Below are 23604 nucleotides of genomic sequence, written 5' to 3'. Positions count from 1 at the left end.
TTCAAATACACTTAATATTTAGGACTAAACTATCAGTGTTTTACCAAATAGAATTCCTTTGGGGACCAACCAGAATCAACGTAAATTGCAGATGGCATGATTGTTTAGATAGAAAATGCTAAGAAATCCACAAAACAACTACTACAAACAATAAGTGAATTTAGCAAGATTGTAAGTTAATGTACAAAAATCAACTGTATTTTTATAACAAGCAAGTCACTGGAAAAATGAAGTAAAAACCCATTTACAACAAGATCAAAAAAATATTTCAGAATAAATTCAACAAAGATATGGAAGACTTACACACTGAAAACAATAAAATAGTAAGAGAAATGTTCTAAAGTTCATCCCATTCTGGACACTTTCATGCTCTCCTGCCAACCTATCTTTATATACACTACTGCTCATAAGTATACAATCAAGTTGCTTAGAAAGGTAGAATTAAATGTACTTGAACTTTATCTCATAAAATTAAAGACCATCTGCAGAGACAAACTGATAAAATAATTCCATAGAGAAAGTAGAAAGGCCCAGTTATTTGCTGAAGTTCACCCAGCCAGTAAGAGGCAGAGCTGAGACGTACATATTTGGGGCGTTTCCTCTTATTTAGTGACGGTTTCATAAACAGAGAACTTAAAGCAAGTGAATGCATATAGCTTTGGATTAAGTATTAATATTTTGCTTTTCGCATTGCCAATAAAAAAGCACACATTTAAATGTACTACAGACATTTTGTGGGGCTTTTTCTTGTCCCCAAAATGTTCTGTTTTTCCTATTGGGCAGTCAATATTGGATGGGAAAGTGATTCACCTGCTTCTTTAAGAGTTGATTCTGCATAAAAGAAAGTCACATGAGTTTCTAGGAAGGATATCAGATCTGGGGGGAACTAGAAATGTGGTGAATCATAAAACAAACAGAATAGCAAGGAACTAGGAAAGATCGCACTTAAGATACTGAAAATTAACATGGAGTCACCAGTCACTGCCTAACGGCCGACAACGACACACAAACCTGTAAAACTGCTGGTCATCACCTAGGACTGTCACTTGTCAGAGAAAAACTACCCACATGCTTCCCAACTTGGACACTTTTATAAGTGTTTAAAGTGTCATAACCTACTAAAAATACTTTAAAAATAATGAAAGATTAAATAAATGCATCGATGAAAACTTATTTGCATCCTAACATGATTCCAAGTTAATGTGTTGTTTAAACATTCATAAGAAAAAGGAAAATCGATGAAAAAGCAATTGTTAGCCTGACCCTCAAATCTTCTAAATACCTTTGGAAATTCAAAGTCTGAAAATCATTAATAAATAATGAAATTTAAGTATATATTCTGACCTTCAGCAAAAACCCTCTTTGGTCATTAAGTTCAATAACAAAGTGTTCCAGAATTTACTCAAGTCGCGGTGAACATGTAGCATTCTGATACAGTTTCCGTCACTTAATTATAACAAGTTTAGTCCTGGAATACTCCTACGAATTACATCACTTAGAATAAAGCATTTGTGTATGTGGGCAGGCTAATTTCACCTCACATAAAAAAAACAAAAAACAAAAAAACACCTGTTCGGCTTTCTTATTTCTTCCACCTTCTGGTAAGCTCCAGAGTTACTGGAACGCAGAAATATTCTAAAGGGGGACTATGCTAATGGCATAGTCCAACTCCAATTATACGTCTCGTATGTTTGGCATGAATCACATGTGCATTTATCTGCCAGCAGAAGAGGAGAAGGGAAGGGACAGAACACACAGCTACCATCTGCTGCCATCCCCCAGCCTCCCTAGAAATGAAGACAAGGGTGGGAGTTTCTCCTGGAGACAGGAGCAGAGTGTATTCACAGTGGGCCCACTGAAGTGCTTTCAGGAAGCAACATTTGGACCTTGCACATTAAAAAAGCAAAAGAGACATCATCCTAAATAGAGCGACCCTGCAACAGTAGCATTGGATTCCATTGTGAGGACTCCAGATTTTCGGTCTGATCCAGCAGCTGCAGATGAGACCAAGTGAGGTCTAAAGACCACTGTTCTTAGACAGACACATTCTTGCCCACTGCCCTACAGTTCTCACCACTCCCTGCTGTCTTGCCCGGCCCACTCCATTAATGTATTTTACCACCTGGCCCTTTAGGCATTTGAGTTTGCAACCCCTGGTCTGCACTCATCAATTAAATCAGGTACTTACAGCTGCATGACCAAGTACAAGTGATTTGGGCTTTCATAGATGTCCTCCAGGGCCACAATGTTTTCATGCTTAATCCTGAAAGAAAAAAAAAAAAAGCACACACACAGAATAGTAAGTACGAGACATGCAAACTTTTTTTAAAAAAAACAAACAAACAGATGTCATTATAGCAAAAAATTCTAAGACAGAATCGAAACTCCTTAAGGTGACATTTTTAAGACACCTCTCCATCTTGTTCCCAAACTTTTTCCCAGACCCATCTCCCATGCTCTCTGCTCTTCTTCTTTCTGGAGGCTCTATGTCTTACAATGTAGCAATACTGGATTGACTATCACTGCTTCATGTGTATCCCACTCTCCTGGCATTTATTCATATGAATCCCAGGAATGGGCCAAAATCCTATTATCTTGCAGGGCCCAACTCAAATGGCTCAGCCCCCAAGGAGAATTTAATTGCTCCCTCTTCTGTAGTCTCACAACAGCCAGAACAGACTGGCCTGAATAGTCCACTGTATGCAAATCCATCCCCACAACAGATTGGAATCAATCACATGGGCACGAATATTTTCTTTCAGGGAACAGTTTCGTCCTCATGTTCCTGACTCCAGTGTAAGCAATGGAAAACCAGACTGAGCTCCTCACTGGGGCTCTAGTCACCATCGCCAACAAAGGTCAGTTCAATACCCCAAGCGAGCTAGACTGGTGCTACCCCAAGAGTGCTTCCCAAACAGGCGACACCAGCATCTCCTGGGAGATTGTGAGAAATGCAAATTCTCAGGCTGGGCCCCGTCATACAGAATCAGAATCCCTGAGGCTGGGGCCCAGGAATCTGCCTCAACAAGATCCTCAGATGATCATCCCGCACAACGTGGAGCTGGAGAAATTCTGTATCAAACCAGGGCTTCTCAAACCTCAGGGCCATGTGCACATGAATCACCCGGGGTCCTGGTTCCACTGCACACTCTGATTCAGTGGGTCCAGGACAGGGCCCGAGAGTCTGCATTGCTAACAAGCTCCCAGGAGATGCTGATGCTGCTGGTCTGCGGGCCACACTGGGAGCAGCAAAGTCCTAACGACTGAACGAAGGGAGAAGGAACCAGTCCAAGTCTAGCCCCTCGAAATACCGATTAGGAACAGCCCCTGCTCAGAATGTAAGGTTTGGTATTTGTTGAAAGCATTTGAGAGAAGAGTCATTTCATTATGAGCTAGTTAGCTCTTACTACACACTTTTTCTCTGAAATGACTGCTGAGCCATTTAAAAGCAAGCACTGAACGGGCAGATTCCTGTGAACCCTTGAAAGCAGGGACTACATCTTACTCATTCTGTTTCCACTTAGTACCTAGCATAGAGCTGCTTGATAAATGTTTGCTGAATGAATAAATGATATTTAAGGCTTTTGCTCCTCAACGGCAAGTCATTATTTATTTAGGGAAAATGGATGCAACTTTCCTAAGTGTGAGCTGTCTTCCCCTCAAAAGAAGTTTATAAGGAATATTATCTTCCCTTTGAGCAGATGAAAGAAGAGAACAAAAGAATTAACCAGGAGAGGTGATGTTTTGCTTTGATTGCTGCGGCTCTTATTAGCCAATGCAGTTGATGTGTAGGAAGTGAGAAGACAGAGTATCCCAAATTCACATTTCACCGCTTCTAACGTGGAGAACCTGATTATTTGTTAGCAATGGTTTCTGTGGTGTCTGAGCAAAATAACATCAGGAACATATCATGTGAACCAGCTAAACTATGCCACCAAGGAAACCATGAGATTAATTTGGAACTGCTGAGACCCTAGGTGTCTGTGGAAGTATCACTATTGGACACACCTGAAAGAATATGACAACAACAGTATACAGCACATGGATTTTCCCTCTTTTCAATTAAAAAAAGTTGCCATTGGAACCAATCACATGGGCACGAATATTTTCTTTCAGTGAAGTTAATTTAGGGGTTAATTAGCAGCTTAGATTCATGGGAACACGAAAAGAATGGGGTTTATTGGAGAGTTGCCAGATAAAATACAGGGCACCCAGTTAACGTGTGATTCTAGATAAACAATGAACACTTTTTAAATATAAGTGTGTCCCAAACATCGCATTGTTGTTTATCTGAAATTCAAATGTAACTGGGTGCTAGATCCGGCCACCCAAGTACATGAATCCCAGTCAATGAGCCTCCAAGCTGGGCTTAGGGGTTTGTACCTGGAGTCCCAGCTCCCCTCGGAGGTCCAGCCAAGAAGACAATCTGAGCCCTGGACTACAGCCATTAATATGCAACTATATACAAAGGATCAACTACGTACAAAGCACATGCCCGGCCAACGTAGGAGACTCTAATAAATTAAGAACATAAATCCCTTCTTTGTATGCAGGGGCTAGAGAAATTAAAGTCTATTTAACCGTTATGTCTTACATGAGTTCCTACAGTGGCTGAAATGCTATTGCTACTGAGTCTCCTTCTTAGCGGATGAATCAAGCAAGCAATCATTTCCTGACTTTCTGCTCGGTGTCTGATACAAGAAAACTATAAAATAAGGTTTTTCCCTCCAAAATCTTATCACCTTGATGGGGAGACCCATGAAGCAATTAGGGAAGAATTAAACGTTACGCTCTGCAGAACTGTTAAATTCAGAGAAAGCAAGGCCCTGGGTCAGAATTATGGGGAAGCTCTCAAAAAATGATGGAGGTTGAGCTGGGTTGCGTAATGTGTGAATAAGCATATTAGAAATTTCAAAGAAATCTTAAAATGGCCTCTTAAATGTCTCTTAAGAAAAGTGGTTTAATTCACTTGTAAATGTTAGAACGTGATCGAAGAAAACATCCTGATCCCTCAGAGCTGTTCTCAGGTACTTTATTCCACCCTCAGATTCCTTAAGATATACAAAAACCAAACTTAGGGCTTCCCTGGTGGCGCAGTGGTTGAGAGTCCGCCTGCCGATGCAGGAGACACAGGTTCGTGCCCCGGTCCGGGAAGATCCCACATGCTGCGGAGCGGCTGGGCCCCGTGAGCCATGGCCGCTGAGCCTGCGCATCCGGAGCCTGTGCTCCACACGGGAGAGGCCACAACAGTGAGAGGCCCGCGTACCGCAAAAAGATACACAAAAACTGAACTTAAATTTTTTACGTTATTTCAGTACCTAGGTTATCTTCACAAAATGCCATGTGAATATCCATCCACACATCTCTGGGCGCCCACCATGTACCAGGCACGTGACTAGGAATCACAGCAGCGACATCTCAGCCCTCACGGAGCTCAATCTTTCTTCTGTTTACCAGAAATCATCCTCGTCATAATTAGTATTGACTCCTGGGAGCCACACGGAACAAGCTTACATATCATATAAACTCGTCTCATGTATCTTGCAAATATTTGAGGGCTATAACTTCCCTACTTAGTTTACTCTTCCTATCATCGACCAATTTCCCTTCAGCATGGTTTATATTCCTACCATCATGTTATTGTCACTCTTGTTTGTCCAGACTAGAGCATTCAGAACTGAGAGTAATGATCCCAGTATAAGATATAGCACCAAGAACAACATATTAAATAACAGAGTAGAACTATTAACCATCATGAGCTGGATATTATACTTTTTGCAAATAAAGTCTCACATTAGGTTCACTTTTTTTAGGCAGCTGCACAACTGTTGGCATATGAAGAAGATAAGCTCCATGGGGGTAGGGATTTTTGACTATTTTGTTCACTACCGTCTCCCCAATGGTAAGAAAAGGGCATGGCAGGTAGTACTTTCAATACATGTTAGAGTGAATTAATGAATGACTGGATGGATGAATGGAAGAATATAAAGTTTAGGGTCAATTAAATGACCAGATCATTTTTACCTGAACTTCTGCCAAACAAGATCTCCTTTCTTACTCAGGCTTGACCTTTTGAGCTTAACGTCTTCACTTTAGCGTCATTCAACTCAATCTTTTGGGTTCCATTCAATGCTTCAAATGATCAGAAATATTCTGAATTTTGATTCTCTCTTCTATTATAGTTACCACCCCTCTCCACTTTGGGCCATCTGCATATTTTGTTGGTACACATTCATACCGTATGTCTTCATCTACATTCCTAGTTGAAGTCTTAAGTGAGAGAGTTACATGCCAGAACTCCATGGTATTCCACCAGAGACCCCATCAAGAAAACCAAGACATTAATCAGCTGGCTTCAATGGCTGCTGAGTTACAAACCCAGCAGTCTTAGCCCATATTTTACTGTACTAACCATAAGTAGACAATTAGATTCTCGGCTGAAATGGCATTCCTCACTTTTACACAGCACATAATACTATTTGAAAGGGAAATGGAATGTTTGGGAAGTTTTGTTCTTAGTAAACCCATGGTGACTTCTAGCAACTACTACAGTCTTTACTAAATGATTATAAACCATATGCTTAATTTACTGTTCCAGAACTTTGCTGTGCATTGGAGCCAAATTTCCCCGTCTATACATCTCACAGTCTACCTTTTTCATATTTGGAAAATTTGCCGACATCTCTTATATTGTTTTCTCAAATATTTCAACTGTGACTTTTTTGCGATAAGTGCGATTTCCTTAGTCCCCTGGGATGTAACACATCTAAACCTAGTGAACTAATTTTATAACTTTCTTTAGGCCCCACTTACATAGCTGTTTTCTACATACCATTTACTGAGTGTTAAGTCTGTGTCAAAACTATACTAAGTATTTTTAAGGATTTCGTTTAATACAGCAATCCTACAAAGTAGCTATCATTCTCCCTATTTTTAAAAGAGGAAAACTAAGACCCCCAAGAGGCTAAGAAAGTGTTCCAAGGTCATACTACTAGTAACTGGAATTGCCAAGATTCTAACTCCCAAGACCCTGTTCAAGCACTTATGTTATAACTTCATATTAACTAGTAACTATGAGAATACCTAACAGTTCACATAAATTCAGTTATTTGCATAGAATTACCACACCTAAAGCATTAAATTTCATAACTAATAATATGATATCCACTTCTGAGGGGAGTGGGGCAGAGATTTGTTCTACTATCCTGAACTCTACTGGAAGCTCTCAAGATACTTGGTTATACACATCCTGACAGATGAAATCCCAGCGGGTCAAAGGGAACCAGAGGCAGAGATATTCAGAAGCAGAAGGAACAGTTAGGAGTCCAGAAATTACAATTAGGAAGAGCCTTGCATCAGCCTACATATGCTGGTATCATCAGAAGGGGGAAGAAAATGGACAGAGAAAAGAGGTGGGGCATCTCAGCTACAAGCAAATGAAAACCAAGGTTCTGTTAACCTTGCATAGCTAAATACCTGTAGGTCAGTACTCGGTCTCTCCAAAACACGGCCAAGAAGACCTCCAAACATGAGGAATGTCCACCCCCAAACAGCAATCCTTTCTAAAATATGCATAATTCAAAAGAATAATGTCACTGAAAGCAACTCTGTGATGAAAAGAACCTCTTAATTTTTTTTTTTTGTGGTACGCGGGCCTCTCACTGTTTTGGCCTCTCTCGTTGCGGAGCACAGGCTCCAGACTCGCAGGCTCAGCGGCCATGGCTCACGAGCCCAGCCGCCCCACGGCACATGGGATCCTCCCAGATCGGGGCACGAACCCGCGTCCCCTGCATCGGCAGGCAGACTCCCAACAACTGCGCAACCGGGGAAGCCCCTCTCTTAATTTTAATCACTTATCTACCAGGCCCAAAGTAAGCACTGTCTGGTATATCCATGTACAGAGGGTAAATGGTTTAGGTGGTAATCTTCTCTAAAGTCTCCATAATCTACAATAATGGACAGAAGAGGTGGATAGAGGGAAGTGGGCCCAGGCAGAGAGAGGGAGAGAAAAGTTGAATGGGAAAACAGCATATGGGCAGTGAGGCAGACTTCTGCCTGCATGGTAACTGACAGCCAAGCAAGAAAACCCTAGAAAGAGCCAGGAAAACATTTTAAAGTTAATTCATGCAAAAAATCATGCCAAATGCACAAGTAGGCCCCATTCCAAACCCCCAGGCTGGAGAGAACAACAGGACCCAAAGGACGGGCATCCTATTGACTACACGTGCTCCTATGAAAATGATAGTGACATCATTTCTCCCTCTGGTCTAATTCTCCATTGTCCGAGGAGCCACACATTTTGAACTCCATATGAACTGAGGAAAGTTAGAAAAACACAAAAGAGAAGAGAAGAGAAAGGAAAATCCAACATTTTTTGCTTGTTTTCATCCTATCATGGTTCACTGATCTGGAGGGGGAAGGGGGGGCGTGGGGTGGGAAGACCATGGCAGTAATTATGAGCACTAAGAGAATTATCAGAAGGAAAGGCAACAAAACACCTTTCCTTTGGGTGGTCCTTGGAAAAGGTCACTTATCTACTCAACTTAAAGAGGCCACAAGAAGGTAAGAGATGGAAGGAAATATAATCAGAAGGGGCAGACAGGAGACACGGTGATTACTAGTGAAAGCAGAACAAATATGGTGGAGGAACCAATCTCGGCGCAGGTGCACAAGGCAGGAGTTACGTCAATGAGCCGCGACCAGCTTCCTGTCCTCCTCCCACAAGCACTTCTGGGTTAACAGTCCAGTCCAAGGAAGTTCTCCCTCAGGGGAAAAGCAGGTCCCTCTCAGGCAAAGACCTAAAGGACCAGGTCTTTCACCACCCACCACTTTTTATCTTTTTCTAAACAGCCCAGAAAGTTTAAATTTCATTCACAGAAAAGACGCTATGGTTCTCTAGCATGGCAAATGGCCTCAAAAATATTTGAAGAATATTCTGACGTCTTGGCAAACAGTCTTGAGTTTTCTAAGTAACTATGATTTCTTTTTTTTTTAATAAACAAAATCATTTAAAAAATCACTCAAAATCCTTTCTTGGGTCAGATTTTTCTCTCCCTCTTGTTACAAGCAGTACAGGAAACAATGCTGAGAAAATCAGGATATTGTCAGTCACAAGGGAAAGTGACAAAGTTGAAATATTTGCCAGGTGGTATTAAAAAAATAATACCTTTCCTTTTTATAACTTAACAGGCGCATTCACAGATGTTATCGCATTTCATTCTCCCAACAACGCTATAAAGCAGGCATTATTATTCCTATTCTATTGATGATCACTCCTACTTTATAACCACTTAATCATTCTCCTGTCTTCCCTCCGGTCTGGCTCTCTTTCTAACCATTCTCCATGCTGATTCCTGAGCCATCATTCCACAATATAGAGTTGATCAAATGTCTTAGAATGAAATTCATCAATGGCTCTCCACAGTCCAGAATAAAGTCCAAACGACTTGACATGACCTACAAGGTCCCATATTGCTTGGTCCTCACCCGTCCATTCCATCTCATTCTCCACCGCTGCCCCATACCAGAACTTTACTGGACCCAGGCAGTTCTCAAACACTAGTGCACACCTTCCTCTCTGGCCACATAGGTGTGCTCATTCCTCTCTTATCTTCTTATTAAACTACTCATCCTCCGAGACCCATCACTTCCACTGTGAATCCCTTGCTATCCCCTACCTCTTGCAGGACTGATTCCCTCTCCTCTGGGCCACCCCAGTTCTTTCATCCCTTGTCTCTGTACATACTGCATTGTATCCATCTGTTTGTATGCGTATGTGTGTACATAGTTAGATGGTTTTATTTGCAGAGAATAAAAGTCTAGAAGGATACATGTTAAACCAGTAAATGAGTACCTCAAAAAGTGTGCTATAGGATGGGAGGAAATTTTCACCTTCCAGTTTTTCTTAACTGAGGTTCTTCATCTGAACAGAACAGAGAAAACTGATTTGAGTGACTATTTTCTCAATTCTCCCAAGGATGGCACAGGGGAGAAAGTGAATTCACTATATACAATAAATGCTTTAGGGAATTAGGGCCTGATTCTCTCACTGAACCCAAGTAGAGAAAGGTTGATGGACTGTTGTACTGCCAGACTTTTACAAAGAGGTAATTTTTAAAAGGCTCTTGATCAAAATCATTAACACCTGATTCACCAAAATGTATCCATAATGCTGGACACAAAGAAACACATATTGATTAGTTCAAGCGCTCAAGCAATCAAGCGATAGGTTGGGTCTCAGCTCTGACACATCTAACTGCAAGCCTTTAAATACTTTCTGACTTGATTTCCTCATTTGTTAACTGAACATTAAATTATGTGGTTTCATTACCTATGTATACACACACATATATATACATGTATAGAAGAAAAAATATTATATATATACACATACATGTATCATGTTACATATAGAGAGAGATCTTGTCTATTAAAAATATAGGGGGCTTCCCTGGTGGCGCAGTGGTTAAGAATCCGCCTGCCAATGCAGGGGACACAGGTTCGAGCCCTGGTCTGGGAAGATCCCACAAGCCGCAGAGCAACTAAGCCCGTGCACCACAACTACTGAGCCTGCGCTCTAGAGCCCACGTGCCACAACTATTGAAGCCCAAGCACCTAGAGCCTGTGCTCCGCAACAAGAGAAGCCACTGCAATGAGAAGCCCACGCACCACAACGAAGAGTAGCCCCCGCGCACCGCAACTGGAGAAAGCCCGCACGCAGCAACAAAGACCCAACGCAGCCAATAAATTAATTAATTTTTTAAAAAAGAATATAGAGCACTCCAGGAAAGGCGAGGATTCAAAATCCAAAGCTTCGGGTCATCTTTTTTTGATGCCAGCAGGTGACGCTGTAATCAACAGGACACCAAGAGGCAAAAGACTGGTATCTAAATCAACTACATCTTAAGAACGCAAGCCAATTTGTTTGTTTAAGGATTAAGTACCACATGTGATATCTCCTCATTTTGAAATGAGTTTTGCTTTGAATCCTTCAAAACAAACAAACAACAATTAAAACCTTGTGCACTGCTGACCACATGTTCAAAAAAGCATCTCAGGCATCCTTAGTACAATGCAGGCTACACAGGGTGGAGGCCTGGCCAGCATTTGTACAGAAGGAGGCAGGGCTGGAGCCTGTAATGGTACCACGGGAGGGGCGCTAACTAGGCTGGCTCTGTCTCTAGGGGAAAATGATGGACATTCTCTCTAGGACAGAAAATGGTGTCTGTCAGTCACATCATTTTCCAGAGTCTTAGTTTCCTCATCTAGAAATTAACTAGGCAAACAGGAGGCTCCCTCAGGTCCCTTCCAACTCTAACAATCAATGAATTCAAAATTAAGGAGGCAAAGCATATTGAGGGATAAAGGATCCCACAATGCTCGATTCTAAGCCAATATTCAGTGTACCAGAATACTGCTTGCTACACAGAAACCTGGATAACGAGTCATGCTTCAACAGGCTCTTCTGCGTGGGTAAGTTTGTCAGTTAGACGTGGAATAGAATTTATTGAGATAAGAATCCATTCACATGGAAAAGACCTTCTTTTCCCTCTCCCAAAGTCAGCTTCTACAAGGCCCTGAACCAACAGAGAAAGGACCAAGTGATTTGTTCATGTCTGGAATAACTCCAGAAGTTCCAACCAAGGCCTGGTTAGCTTTAGTCCAAAGGAGAAATGTTAGGTCCAAATCAGTGGGAAAAACCCAGTGCCTGGCACATACCAACACTTTGCGAGTATTGTAGAAGAACGGATAAATGAATGAACAATGAACTCCAGCCTTCCTCAAGTCTTACAGACCAAAGGCACTCAAAAGCTGGGCACCGGAATCAAAAAAGGTTAGAAGATTTGACTCTCTGTAAATCTTTCCTACTCCTATTACCACCCATGATAAATTACAGGTGGGTCTCAAAATCGGCTATATGTTAGAATTACCAGAGGAGTTTTAAAATATATGACACCTGGATCTAGTCCCTGGACATTATGATTAAATTGGCTTGGGAAGTAGCCTAGGCTTCCGGATATTTTGGGGAAAAAAAAAAAAATCGAAGTGATTCAAATGTAAAGTTTGAGAACCACTGGTAAGTCGCTGAGTTAATGAAAACCTTAGATGGTGAGGAAGGATTCACCTTTAAATACTTGGCCGAATACATTTATTTCATAATTGATCTGATTTAAAGGTAAGATTCAGGGTGTCCTGAGACTAAAGGTTCAAGGCAACTCGCCCAACGTATTAGTCCTCTGGGAAAAAGAATATGAAAAATTAACAATTTTCAACCGGTTAACCATAACATTTCTAGTATTTCTTAGTAAGGCTTTGAAACACTAACACATTTAAGGGAATGTTGTGGTTTCCTTCTCTGGATTTTTGGGTAACTTTCCGTCAAAGGGTAATATACATTTCTCGGGATGTTTTAACATGAGAATAGATGCCTTGCACTCCTGGAGAACATAAGGCACACACCTGCCTGAAAACAGAGATAAAGTCTTGTAACTTTCTAGCTCCACTGATATGAAAACACAGTCTCCAGAGGCACCTTAGAAGGAGAATCTCAGAAAGCTCGTTCCAGGTTCACTGCAGGTAATTCCAAGGCGAATTCAGAAGCCACGCCCATGTGAGTTCCTGTGATGACCTATAACCAGGTGCCAATGGCCTGGGCTCCATCCTGCAGCTTCATCACAAACACCCTGTGCCCCAGACTGAAGACACTGGGCTTGCATTCAAGAAGCATCTTAGAGGCTTCTAGCTCTGAACACTTCCATTCACGTGCGTATAAAGGAAAGGGGACCAAGACAATGCACTGGAATCTTGGGAAAAGGCATCATATCGTTTTTCTTTCCTATCGTGAGAGCCCTGTGTTCTCTCTGTGCTGATACCCACAGCGAGGTCCTGTATTTCACAACTTGAATCCAGGACTCTGCGAAGTCCGTAGGTGCCCAGAATGGGGCAGGGGCATGGCCCTGGCATAGCACAGCCTGCACGTGGACACAGAGCCCCGGGAGCACGGGTAAGAAACGAAGAGGCACAAGTCTGCTGCCTGTTCTCCTTGCAGATAATGAAGCATCAGGGCCACCCACGCGAGCACGATCCTGGGCAGCTCCCTAAATCTGCTGGAATATTGTGCTGTTTATTGATAAAGCGAGAAGCAAATTATAAAAGAAAAAGTTGGGATGAAAAAGGGTAAGAAGGAAAAAGAGAGATGGAGAGAAGTCTTTTCTGAACAACTGTCTCCCGTCAGCTCCATTTCAGACTTAGGAGGATGGAACTTAGGCTGTAAAACGCTCCTCACCGTTCCAGGAAAGTGCCCACGTTCAGAGACAACAAACACCAAACTAAGCGTTCTTTAGCTTTTGCACATCAGTAATTAAAGCCGTCACACAGCTCGCTTAGGTCAGCCCCAGGCTTCAGAAAATCAAGTGCATTCAATGGAAAAAAACAGTGTTCAGGCACTTACATGGTGGGAATTCATGAGGGTGTTTGTGGGCGGTTGTGTGCTACATATATATATATATATATATATATATATATAAAATTTTTAAAAACACAGAGATAATCGCTATGACTGTCTAATAACGGCAAATCTGTGTTCTTTCTTGAGAAAGCAAGAGCAAGTTTCTTCACACCTGAGATTAGAGGCACGATTAGAAAGAACAGCATGTTGGACTTCTCTAGTGGTCCAGTGGTTAAGATTCTGCGCTTCCACTGCAGGGGGTGCGGGTTCCATCCCTAGCCAGGGAAGTTCCGCATGCCGTGCAGTGCGGCCAAAAACAACAAAAAAGAAAAAAGAAAGAACAGCATGTTTTGCTTTGTCGACGATTTGTTAAGAGGATGTGTCTGATCTATGCATCGCCTCTCCAAATCGCAGTTTTATGGAAGATGGGTGTGAAATGCCGAGACAGTTCGGAGTTTATAGTTATATGATGTCCTGCTAATAAAAGATGATGATGACCCAGGGGATGAGCGCCAGGGCTGTGAGCAAATTCTCAGGAATGATACTGTTCACAGATGGTGGCTCATAAACTAATCGCTATTCACCCAGTTTTCTATTCAGAGTTTAAAGGAGAATTAGGAAAGCAATTGTGCTGTGAGGGAGAAGGGGATGGGAGAAGTCCAGCCACACAGATTGTCCCTGACAGCTACACAAGGGTAGCCGGGGAGGGGAGGGGGGCCGTCCCTGGACTCCTCAGCTCAAGCAGAGCAGCTGAAGTGCTCAGGTGATGGCCACGGTCTGCGAGTCAAAGAGTGGGGAGGGTGGGCCAGGCTGAGGTCATACACAGCCCGCCGGGTGCATTTTAGGTGACTGCCTTTTTCAGAGCAAAGCCATGGAGACTTTTTTCCTCCAAACATCCAAGCATCTTCGTCCAACGGCCAGACTTCCTTGAGGTCACTTTGGACCCATGCTTTCCAATCTGGTTTCTCCCAAATCCTCCAGATTCTCAATAAATATCTTAGAAACCATCATGAAATACAACTTTCACAGATCCAACTCTAATAGATACCAAATGTGAACACAGTGGAAACTACCAGCACGTTCCCTCGTGTTCTCCTTGAAAGCCTCTGTAATAAATAAAAGTTATAAAATTGGACTTATGTCACGCTGGTGAAATACTATTATTTCTTACCTGTTTGTGTACTGGGGCTCTATTAGTATAAGAATTTATTTTTTTATTTTTTTCTATATGTATAAGAATTTATTCTTTTTCGTTTTTTAAAAGAACTTATTTTTTAAAAAAGAAGAAAAGAAAACGAAAAAGATAGGGAAAAAGGAAACCAGTGCACTAAATAATACGAACATGAATAAAAAAGTTTCTTCCCTACTCTACCTAGAGAAGACGAGTATTATGAATATATTTTCAGATACAAAGGGAAGACCTGTCCTCAGAAAGTCATTCTGCAAGATGCTAATGTTCTTCCTGAATCGTTGGCCTCTTTAGAGTTATTTCTTTTAACTTACGTTAAAATCAGGAAGAAGCCAACCATGCAACAACAGAGACAGGAAGGGGGTGAGGCGCTACGTACACACGTACGTGTACACGTGCACACAGGCATCCACGCACACACACATGCATATACACACACATACATACATTGTGGGGCCACTCTCCTTAAGCCCAGTCTGAAGTCACACAGTGCTGGATCTAACAGCATTGCAGTTGCTATTCCACCAGAGGCTGGGGGGCAGTCAGCACTGTGGAAGACACTCTTGCAGGCACAGAGCCTGGCAGAATGATTTATCTCAGGGAAAGGATGCCAAGAACATTTGAGGGGTAAAGGAACAGAAAAAATAAGGGCCTGGGTGGAGGAAGGTGCAAAGTGTGGTGCCTCTTGAAAAGCATGCACAAAACTGAGTCAGGATGATTTCCCACCCTGTGATGCCGAATCAGAAGGCAGAGGAAGCCCCGGTGTGGACGTGAGCTGGTTAATTCAGGAGCCTTAGGGGGAAGCAAACTCCAACGTGGGAATGCAGACTGTCAGTTCTAGGATCTTGCAATAAGGGTGTGGAGTCAGATGAACCATCTGGTAGTGCTCCCTCTTTCACGGTTTTTTTTTTTTCTTCCCTCTTTTCTCTGCAGGGGGGTGAGGGACGGGGCTGGTGGTAAACGAAGCATCTGAAGCTCTAATGTGACCTGATGACAAAGAAACACCCAGAGGCCCAGCTTAACAAGACAGTCCATCAGCTGTCATGATGAACCCTGCACAAGAATGCCACCCACTGCACTGCAGGTGGGGCAGCAGGGGAAGGGAAGCGAAAAGCACGACCTCTTACTGTCACCGCCACTCTTCCTCAAAGTTCACTGCATACAAGAGCCCTTGGAAGAGCATCAGGGCACATTATTTCCAGAAAGCTTGCATAAAACTCACAGACCTAGACTCCATCAAACATCCAGAGAGTACCTATGGGTGCCAGACCTGAGGCCAAGCAGTGGGGTTAGAAGGATAAATAAAACAGAGTCCCTGAAACCCAGTGGCTCCCTCGCCAGCTCAGGAAGACAGGTGTGTATGTAAACATCAGGATACAGCACAGCCAACCTCCTGCCAGGGAGCCGGACGCGGATCATGGAAGCACAGCCTGCTCCCATGTCTTATTCTGCCCGGGCACTCAGCAGGGCTGCACCCGGGGAGCTGACACGCGCTCTGGGTTTTGGCAAGTTTGCCAGGCATAGAAAAACAAGGAAAAGGGCACTCCAGAGACAGGGAACAGCATTTGCAAAGACACAGAAGAGTGATGTGGACATAAGGATACTCAGATGGATGGGGAAGAAATCGATGAGAGTAGACTGGGGAAAATTATGAGAAGCTTGCTTGCCAGGTTCAACAGAGTGGGTTTTATGCCAAAGGCACTAGGAAGCTGGATACACGTGTCAAGCTCCAGCTCTGAAAAAAGTACATGTAGTGTTTTGTTTGGCAGGGATATTTAAATATAGCCAATATTTCATAATAACTATAAATGGAGTATTACCCCCTAAAAATTATGAATCACTATGTTGTACACCTGAAACTTATAATATTATAAATACCTCATTTTTTAAAAAGAGCAATACCAAAAAGAAATACATTAATTGCTTAACTAAGCCATGTGACATAGTTCCTTACAAACCATGCCTGAAATCCTAACCCTCTCTCTCTCCTACTGATGTTGTCACTTTAAACATGAAATTTCACTTTCTTCCACTTTTAACCTCCCAGGTGGGAAGTTCATACGCACTTTTCTCTTTCGTCATAAACAAGTAGAAAAGTCAACTTGACCACAGTGTAAATGTCTAGATGTCCTTGGGGACCGAGGTCAATGCAAGAGCTCTTAGTAAGTAGTGATGGAAAGGTTGGAATCCTGCAAAATGTGAAGTTCATGACTCTTTTTACCAATAGTTTTTTTTTTTTTTCCTCTGAAAGAGAAGAGAATTGTGAGAAAGAAAACAATACCTGTCATGATCTGGGGTTTTGTTCTTCAGAGTCTTCCTACATCTCTAGAATCGGGATCCCACTGATGGAATATTTCTTATCATTTTCAAAACCACACTGTAGATGTTGGAAAGACCTTTTCCTCTTCATCAGCCACCAACACTTGCCAGCTACTTGATGGGATTTCTGGGCTCCACGAGCCCAGAACACAGTTTCTATGGGCTCCAACACACAGCCTCTGGTCATCTGTCAGGCCAGCCTCTCTCTCCTTTTAGAGACATATCTATCTGCTCTATTTTTCTTCTTAACTGTTGTTCAAACTTAGTACCTAATAATAACACAGAATGAAAGTCAAAGCAGCAGACCTCACAGCTGCCTCTCTGGATTAGTGTGAACTCAAACTTGGCAAAGCACAGATCTTAAGAGATACTGAATAGACATAGGGTTTCAAAGTGAACACTAGCCCCTCAACTCCAGATATATAGGACAAGACTCTGCTGTGAGATTAGATCAAATAAACAGACCAACACTGAAATCTGTCTCTGGGGGTGGTATGATCGCCAAGACTCCCATGTAATATAAGCAGGCACATTCGCAGCTCCTACCCAACTCCCCGAAAACACCATTACTAGGCTCGTGGAACCTGGGAATGATGTATATATTTGAAAGTTTCTGGCAACTCTGATGATTAGCCAAATTTGGGAGCCAATGTCTCAGCCAGCCCTCCATTTACAGATGGGGAAATTAAATGACTACTTCACAAATGGTCAGCCGGTTATGATGACAGTATGTCCCAGGGTATAACTCCTTTATATTCTATGGAGAAACGACTTTTGTATAAATGAAGTTATAAATCAAAACAACACACTCTGAAATAACACTTGTTCCACCTCCTTCCAGATTTGACTTTTGCGTTCTGGGGCTCCTTTCATGGTGGTGGCGTGGGGAGGATTCCTGGGGTCAAAGTCTAGGGCACACACCCTGGGCAGGACATCTCCTAGGTCACGTGTCCTTGACCCTGCAGTCTCCCTCCCTCTCCATATATGTATATATTCATATACATAAATATGTCCATACATTTTCACAGAGATGGATTTTCTACTAAGCATCGCCAAACAACATTTTTAAGGAAACGGCTATATGTTTCTAAAGTAAAAGAAATCAGCATGACAAAGGATAAAGAATTGCTAAAGTTTTAAAGTAATAATTTCCTACAATTCAGTTGGACTTTGATTTTTTCTTCCTTGTTCACTTCCATATTTTTTTGTAATAACTATCATTTACTTAGAGCTTTCTATGTGCAGGACCCTGGGCTGATCACATTTCATTTCAATAACTGAAAATGCTAGGGGATGGACCTATTATCCTTATTTTATAAGAAAGGAAACTGAGATTTAAGGGGATTGGGCAATTGGCCCAAAATTAGTTCACTGGAATGTCCTGAATTCAAACCCATGACTGTCTTATTGGGAAGGAAGGTCTGGGTGTAGTCCCCTACATTTCTTTAAGATAAGTAAATTTTTCCAGAGAAAGAGAAGTCTTACTATTTCTGTAACATTATAACAATATTAGTTACATAACAAGATTTTTTTTTTTCAAATTTCTATTACCTGTAATGGTGGTCAGAGAGGGTTCTTTAGAGATCCACAGGTCAGACAGGGAGAAACTCTGAACATTCAAATGAAACAATATTAAAAAATTCTCACTGATATTGCAGGAAATTACTCTCCTAATATCCTTGAAAAAAATCTTTGAAAATCAATTACAAGAATGCTTTACACTTCAGAGATCATCTCCCATACTGAGACTTGAGTTTTTGCCCAGCTTCTGGATAAAAATAATTAACAGAATAAACCAGAGAGCAAGTAATTCTTCTCACAGAAATTTATTTTCTGTTTCGTGGAAGACACTAAACAGAAACTATTTACAATGTTTCAATCACTTACTAAAAAGCTAGACATGTATTAAAAAATTACAGAAATTCTCCAAAAAGTATGAAAATGATTTAAATAAAGTCAGAAAGCCTCATGATGCAGATGGACAAATAAACATTTCCTTAGGAACGTTTACAACATAGGCAGCATTTTTAGATAAACTGCTCAGACGTTATTTTTTGGAAACTCCGATGATGTCCATGTAACCCTCTTCCTTCGTGAAGTTCTTGAGTTTTCACTCGATCTACATCATTCCCACACAGCTTGTGCTTTGGGGAAAGTTAACTCTACCCCTGGCAGTAAGATTGGGGCATTTGGCTCAGACCTTGAACAAGGAAGCAACTGATCTCGAAGTTGCTGGCAGCCATCATGGGACGACAAGAAGGAACTAACAATAGGATGACATTGTGGAGAACAGAGCAAAGAAACTGATAGAAACCAAGGTCTTGATCTCAGTATCGTTTCACTGAATAAAACCAAATGAAAGCCAGCCCTATCTTTGGAGAATCAGACACATCAACCAATTTCCCCCCTTGACTGCTTAAGCTAATTTCTAATACAAGCTTTGTTTTCTGTTGCTTGCGATCAAATGCATCCTAATGGATAGAGAGGGTCCAAAAAGTGAAGTTCATATATTTCTAACTTATGCCATAAGTGTGAACAAAAATAGAAGTCTGTTTCATATCTAGGTTTAGCAATAAATTTGAAAATGATAGCATCGCCTTAATAACGAATATAACATTATTATTAGTCCTGACTAAAAATAGCAGGGGATAAATGGTTGCTCCTGTCAGAGTGTGGGAAAACGTTCACTGCTCTTCATATACTTCACAAAAATGTGCAACCACTTAAAAATGTGAAAAGAATAAGGAAGACAGAGAAGGATACAAACTTTGGAATGATTCTCAGAGATGTGAGACACATGGTAAAGGTCAGAGGTTAAGAAAACGAGAGTTTCACAAAAGAAAAGGAATGGATTTAAGCCATTTGTGAAGATTTTCTAACCTTCACACAATCCCACTTGGATTTCTGCGTATTTGAAATCCAATCCTAACATAGGAAATTTCTACAGGAGCCATTTGACACCCATCTCCACTTTCTTCAGAGATAAGGAAGAGGTCCCCTGAATGCAGCCTTAGAGGAATATTAACATGAAATTGGTATTAACTTGTAATGGCTTATGAAAAAATAATGAGGAAAGTCATTTCTCTGTGGAGTTACACAAGATATGAATCAGAGCTTTCAGTGCCTGTAAGGAAAAATGTGTAATTTAGCACAAAAGGCCTGGAGCCCCTTCGGAATCAGAGGGAAGACTGCACAATGAGGGGGTCACTAAAATTCCAGGGGAAGCTCCAAAGCTCAGATGGCTGAGAGCAGCCAGGAACCCCGAGGAAAAGGCGAGGGGAGCCGTGCACTGAGAAAGCAACAACCGAGAGAGGAAACGAAGGCAACATCTAAGAAGGTCATGGAGGTTTCCAGGGATGCGGCCAATGCTGTGGGTAAGGAAATATTCAATCTGGTGGCCTACTGAGATGGTGTTATCTGATTTGTCACAAACATGGAAGGAATTGAGTTTGGGTGTCAAAGGTTTGGTCATTTGGCACAGTCCTCTGTTTTGAGCTGTGTTTATTTTTTGACTCACACGAATGGAGAAGAGAGACATTTATTGTTGTTGGGAAATTCAGAGAAGTAACTCTGTCCTGTTTTACTCAGGCAGCCCTAGTGGAAGAAGTAACAGGGTGAGAGCCTCTTGGCGGGGGGGACTTTAACACCCCAAAGAAGGCTAGGTCACACAGACCGCATTAAATATAAATATATAAATATATATATGTATATAGTTTGGTGAGGAGAATAAATATGTTATGTCTAGTCTTTATAGTCATTTTGGGGAAAAGAAAAGAAAAAGAAGTTATGTAACTCAGTCTCTTCCAAGACTACTTTTGACTCTTTATTTTTATATTTTACCTCAAATATACTAGGAAACACTGTTAAGTTTTCTTCACAGAATATTCCCCTACACTCGCTGGAAATGACTACACAGTCTTCTTCTACATTGTCAAGAGCCAATCATAACTCGAAACCCTAAAATAAACTAAAGAGAGTGGGTGGTAAAAGTAAATGAAAAGCATAAAAAACATGGAAAAAAACAAAAAGAAACCAGTGTTAGGGTAAATTTAATTTATTGTGTCATTTATTATTGGCAGAATTATTTTTGAATCTAGCTTCTGGCCATGTGTAAATTTAATTAGCATGCCTTCCATGTCCTCTTTCAAGCTATTTATTTTTCCAGTATTGGAAAGAATATGTTCTGAGCCAGCCCTGGGGAAAATCTCCAGCAATTTCCTTTCAGGTCTATATTTTCAATTGCCTTTGGGTGTGCCTCCTCGACCAATCATCTGTCCATTTAACTGTGGTATGATTTAGTTCACACTTTCCCATCTCACCTACAAGGATATGCATTAATTTATTCAACAAACGTTTATTGAAGCCTTATTATGTGCCAGTCCCTAACGCGCTGGACTAAATGACTCTTGGCTTCAAGGAAATCACAGTCTAGTCCATTGATGGGCCAGTGAATATTTACAACACACTCTGGATAACAGGTACAGCATCTCCAAGCACATGAGAGTTTGTCTGTGTCAAAATTTTGCTGAAAATCCTATGCTGACTCAAAGTGATTCCTGCTTCCTCTTCTTACGGTGTTCAAAGCCCATCTCTTCCATGGTATGTTTTCGAGTCTGTCCAGGATCAACTTATTCCTCATAGTCCTAGATTTACATGTTTTGATGATTTAAATATTGACTTTTTTTTTTTTAAGTCAAAATAGTTTATCAAAATTGTATTTTGGGCTTCCCTGGTGGCACAGTGGTTGAGAGTCCACCTGCTGATGCAGGGGACGCGGGTTCGTGCCCCGGTCCGGGAGGATCCCACATGCCGCGGAGTGGCTGAGCCAGTGAGCCGTGGCCGCTGAGCCTGCGTGTCCGGAGCCTGTGCTCCGCAGCGGGAGAGGCCACAACAGCGAGAGGCCCGCGTACCGAAAAAAAAAAAATTGTATTTTAAGCCAAAGAATATCCATGATGATGGATAAATTATTCTTTAAAATCAGTTTGAAAGAATTTAGTTAGAATATGCAGTTTAGAGATTCCTGATCTTTTTCATGTCACCACAGGGTGAAAAAAAGATCATATTTGTAGAGCCCTGAAGTAAAGACAGATGTAGGTCACGAATGTACTTTTTACCAATTACAGAGAGATGCAAGTAGCCTGATTCCATCTCATGAAAGAAAAAATTTTTATCTGTTTATATCTATTTCTCACATCCTCATGGTTTCCACAGAGAAAACAAACTACTACTTGCTTTGTGAAATTTACTAGCTGATCTGTCCACAGGCTTACAAATAAGATCCCCCAATGTGGCTCAGGGCCACCCATACAACCTACACTTGAATCTAATATGTGGAAAGCTCTGTACTAGCTTCTTGAGGCCCCACCTGTGAGACAGACAGAAGAACCCCTATTTCTACAGTGAAGGAACCTGGGAATGGAGAGACGCCCTAACCTGCCAAATACCCTGGAGCTAGGTTTTCCTGATTCTAAAATCCTTTTCCTTTCCACCATCCCTACTGGTAAAACACGTAACTTTGGCAAAGCCTTGCTTAATTGCATGGGGTGAAGGCAAGCTGACAGCAAACAAAACCCCCAACTGGGAGAAATAGTCTCATGTGCAGAATAAATGAAAAGAGTTTTCTAGGAGTAGAAATTGCTGGGTCTAGGAACACAGATTCCTCCCAGTGAGAGGAAGGAACCGTTCTGCAGAATAATAATAAGGACATCTGTCGGTTTCTATCATCCAAAAGGGGAGTTTCACAAAATGTTATATTATAGGGTTTCTTTCCTCTTGTTAAAGTCTCAGAGTTTGAGGAACTGGCACTGTAAAAAAAATCATCGATTATTCTAGTAGATCTACCAAGAGAGTTTTCCTGTAAAATTTCAGTTGCATAGAAGTCTCCAACTGAACAGTGGGAACATGGATAGACTCTCTAAAATAAGGAATATATATCCTTAACAATTTAACAATCAGTGGATCGTTAAATAGTAATCCTTTTCCAGAGAGCACTGCAATGAAAAATGCCTAGGGGCTTAGATGATCTGGTAATGAATGCAAGAGCATGCAAATCAATGAAACTGAACAAATAATAAACAGATGGACAGTGGAAAACAAAATGTTAATTACAAAGTAAATAAACATTAGATCTCCTTTAGAGCAAGTTTTCACATGAATGTGTCCTAGAGAAAATGAAGATGAAAATTCTCCTGAGGTTTCCCTTCAGATGAAGGGCAGATGAACAAGATAGTTAACCCTTAGAGCACTTTCTGGTTCTGAAAAGCATTTTTTCCGTATTTGTAAGGCAAAAACGGGAGAGAGGATTTTCTGCTGCTGAAAGTCCCGTATGTGGCTGTCAACTGAATTAATTCATTCCTACAATTCAGCAGATAGGTACTGAATATTCTGTATGTCCCAGGAAGGAGCTACGTGGTAGGGCTAAAGAGGGAGCCAGAGGGATGAGGTCCCGGTGCTTGTGAAGAAAACGGTCCAGAGAGGGTGAAGAAGGACAGCAGACAAGTAAGATCATTTATGACTGTAACGAACATTGGAAGGGAGGTGGTGGGACAAGAGGAACAGTGATGGAGATGACAGTGGCCAGAGAACGTGTCCCTGAGGATGTGTTTTCTACCACAGCAGAGGGAAGGTAGACAGCTCACCTTCCTCCATC

The 23604-nt window shown here is 41.6% G+C and overlaps 1 protein-coding gene across 1 annotated transcript in view; it reads right to left on the bottom strand.

Moving 5' to 3' along the window:
- The window catches only part of CAMK1D (calcium/calmodulin dependent protein kinase ID), a 417459-nt gene that overhangs the window by 156854 nt on the left and 237001 nt on the right, over window positions 1-23604 (bottom strand). Inside the window, exon 3 of the mRNA XM_060160644.1 lies at window positions 2189-2263. Coding sequence (XP_060016627.1) covers window positions 2189-2263 — 75 coding nt within the window. The remainder of the gene's footprint in view (window positions 1-2188; window positions 2264-23604) is intronic.

The sequence above is a fragment of the Lagenorhynchus albirostris genome, chromosome 1 (genome assembly GCF_949774975.1).
Source record: "Lagenorhynchus albirostris chromosome 1, mLagAlb1.1, whole genome shotgun sequence".
Lineage (NCBI taxonomy): Eukaryota > Metazoa > Chordata > Mammalia > Artiodactyla > Delphinidae > Lagenorhynchus > Lagenorhynchus albirostris.
Note: the sequence above shows the minus strand (reverse complement) of the source record. Positions and strands in the feature narration are given on the sequence as shown.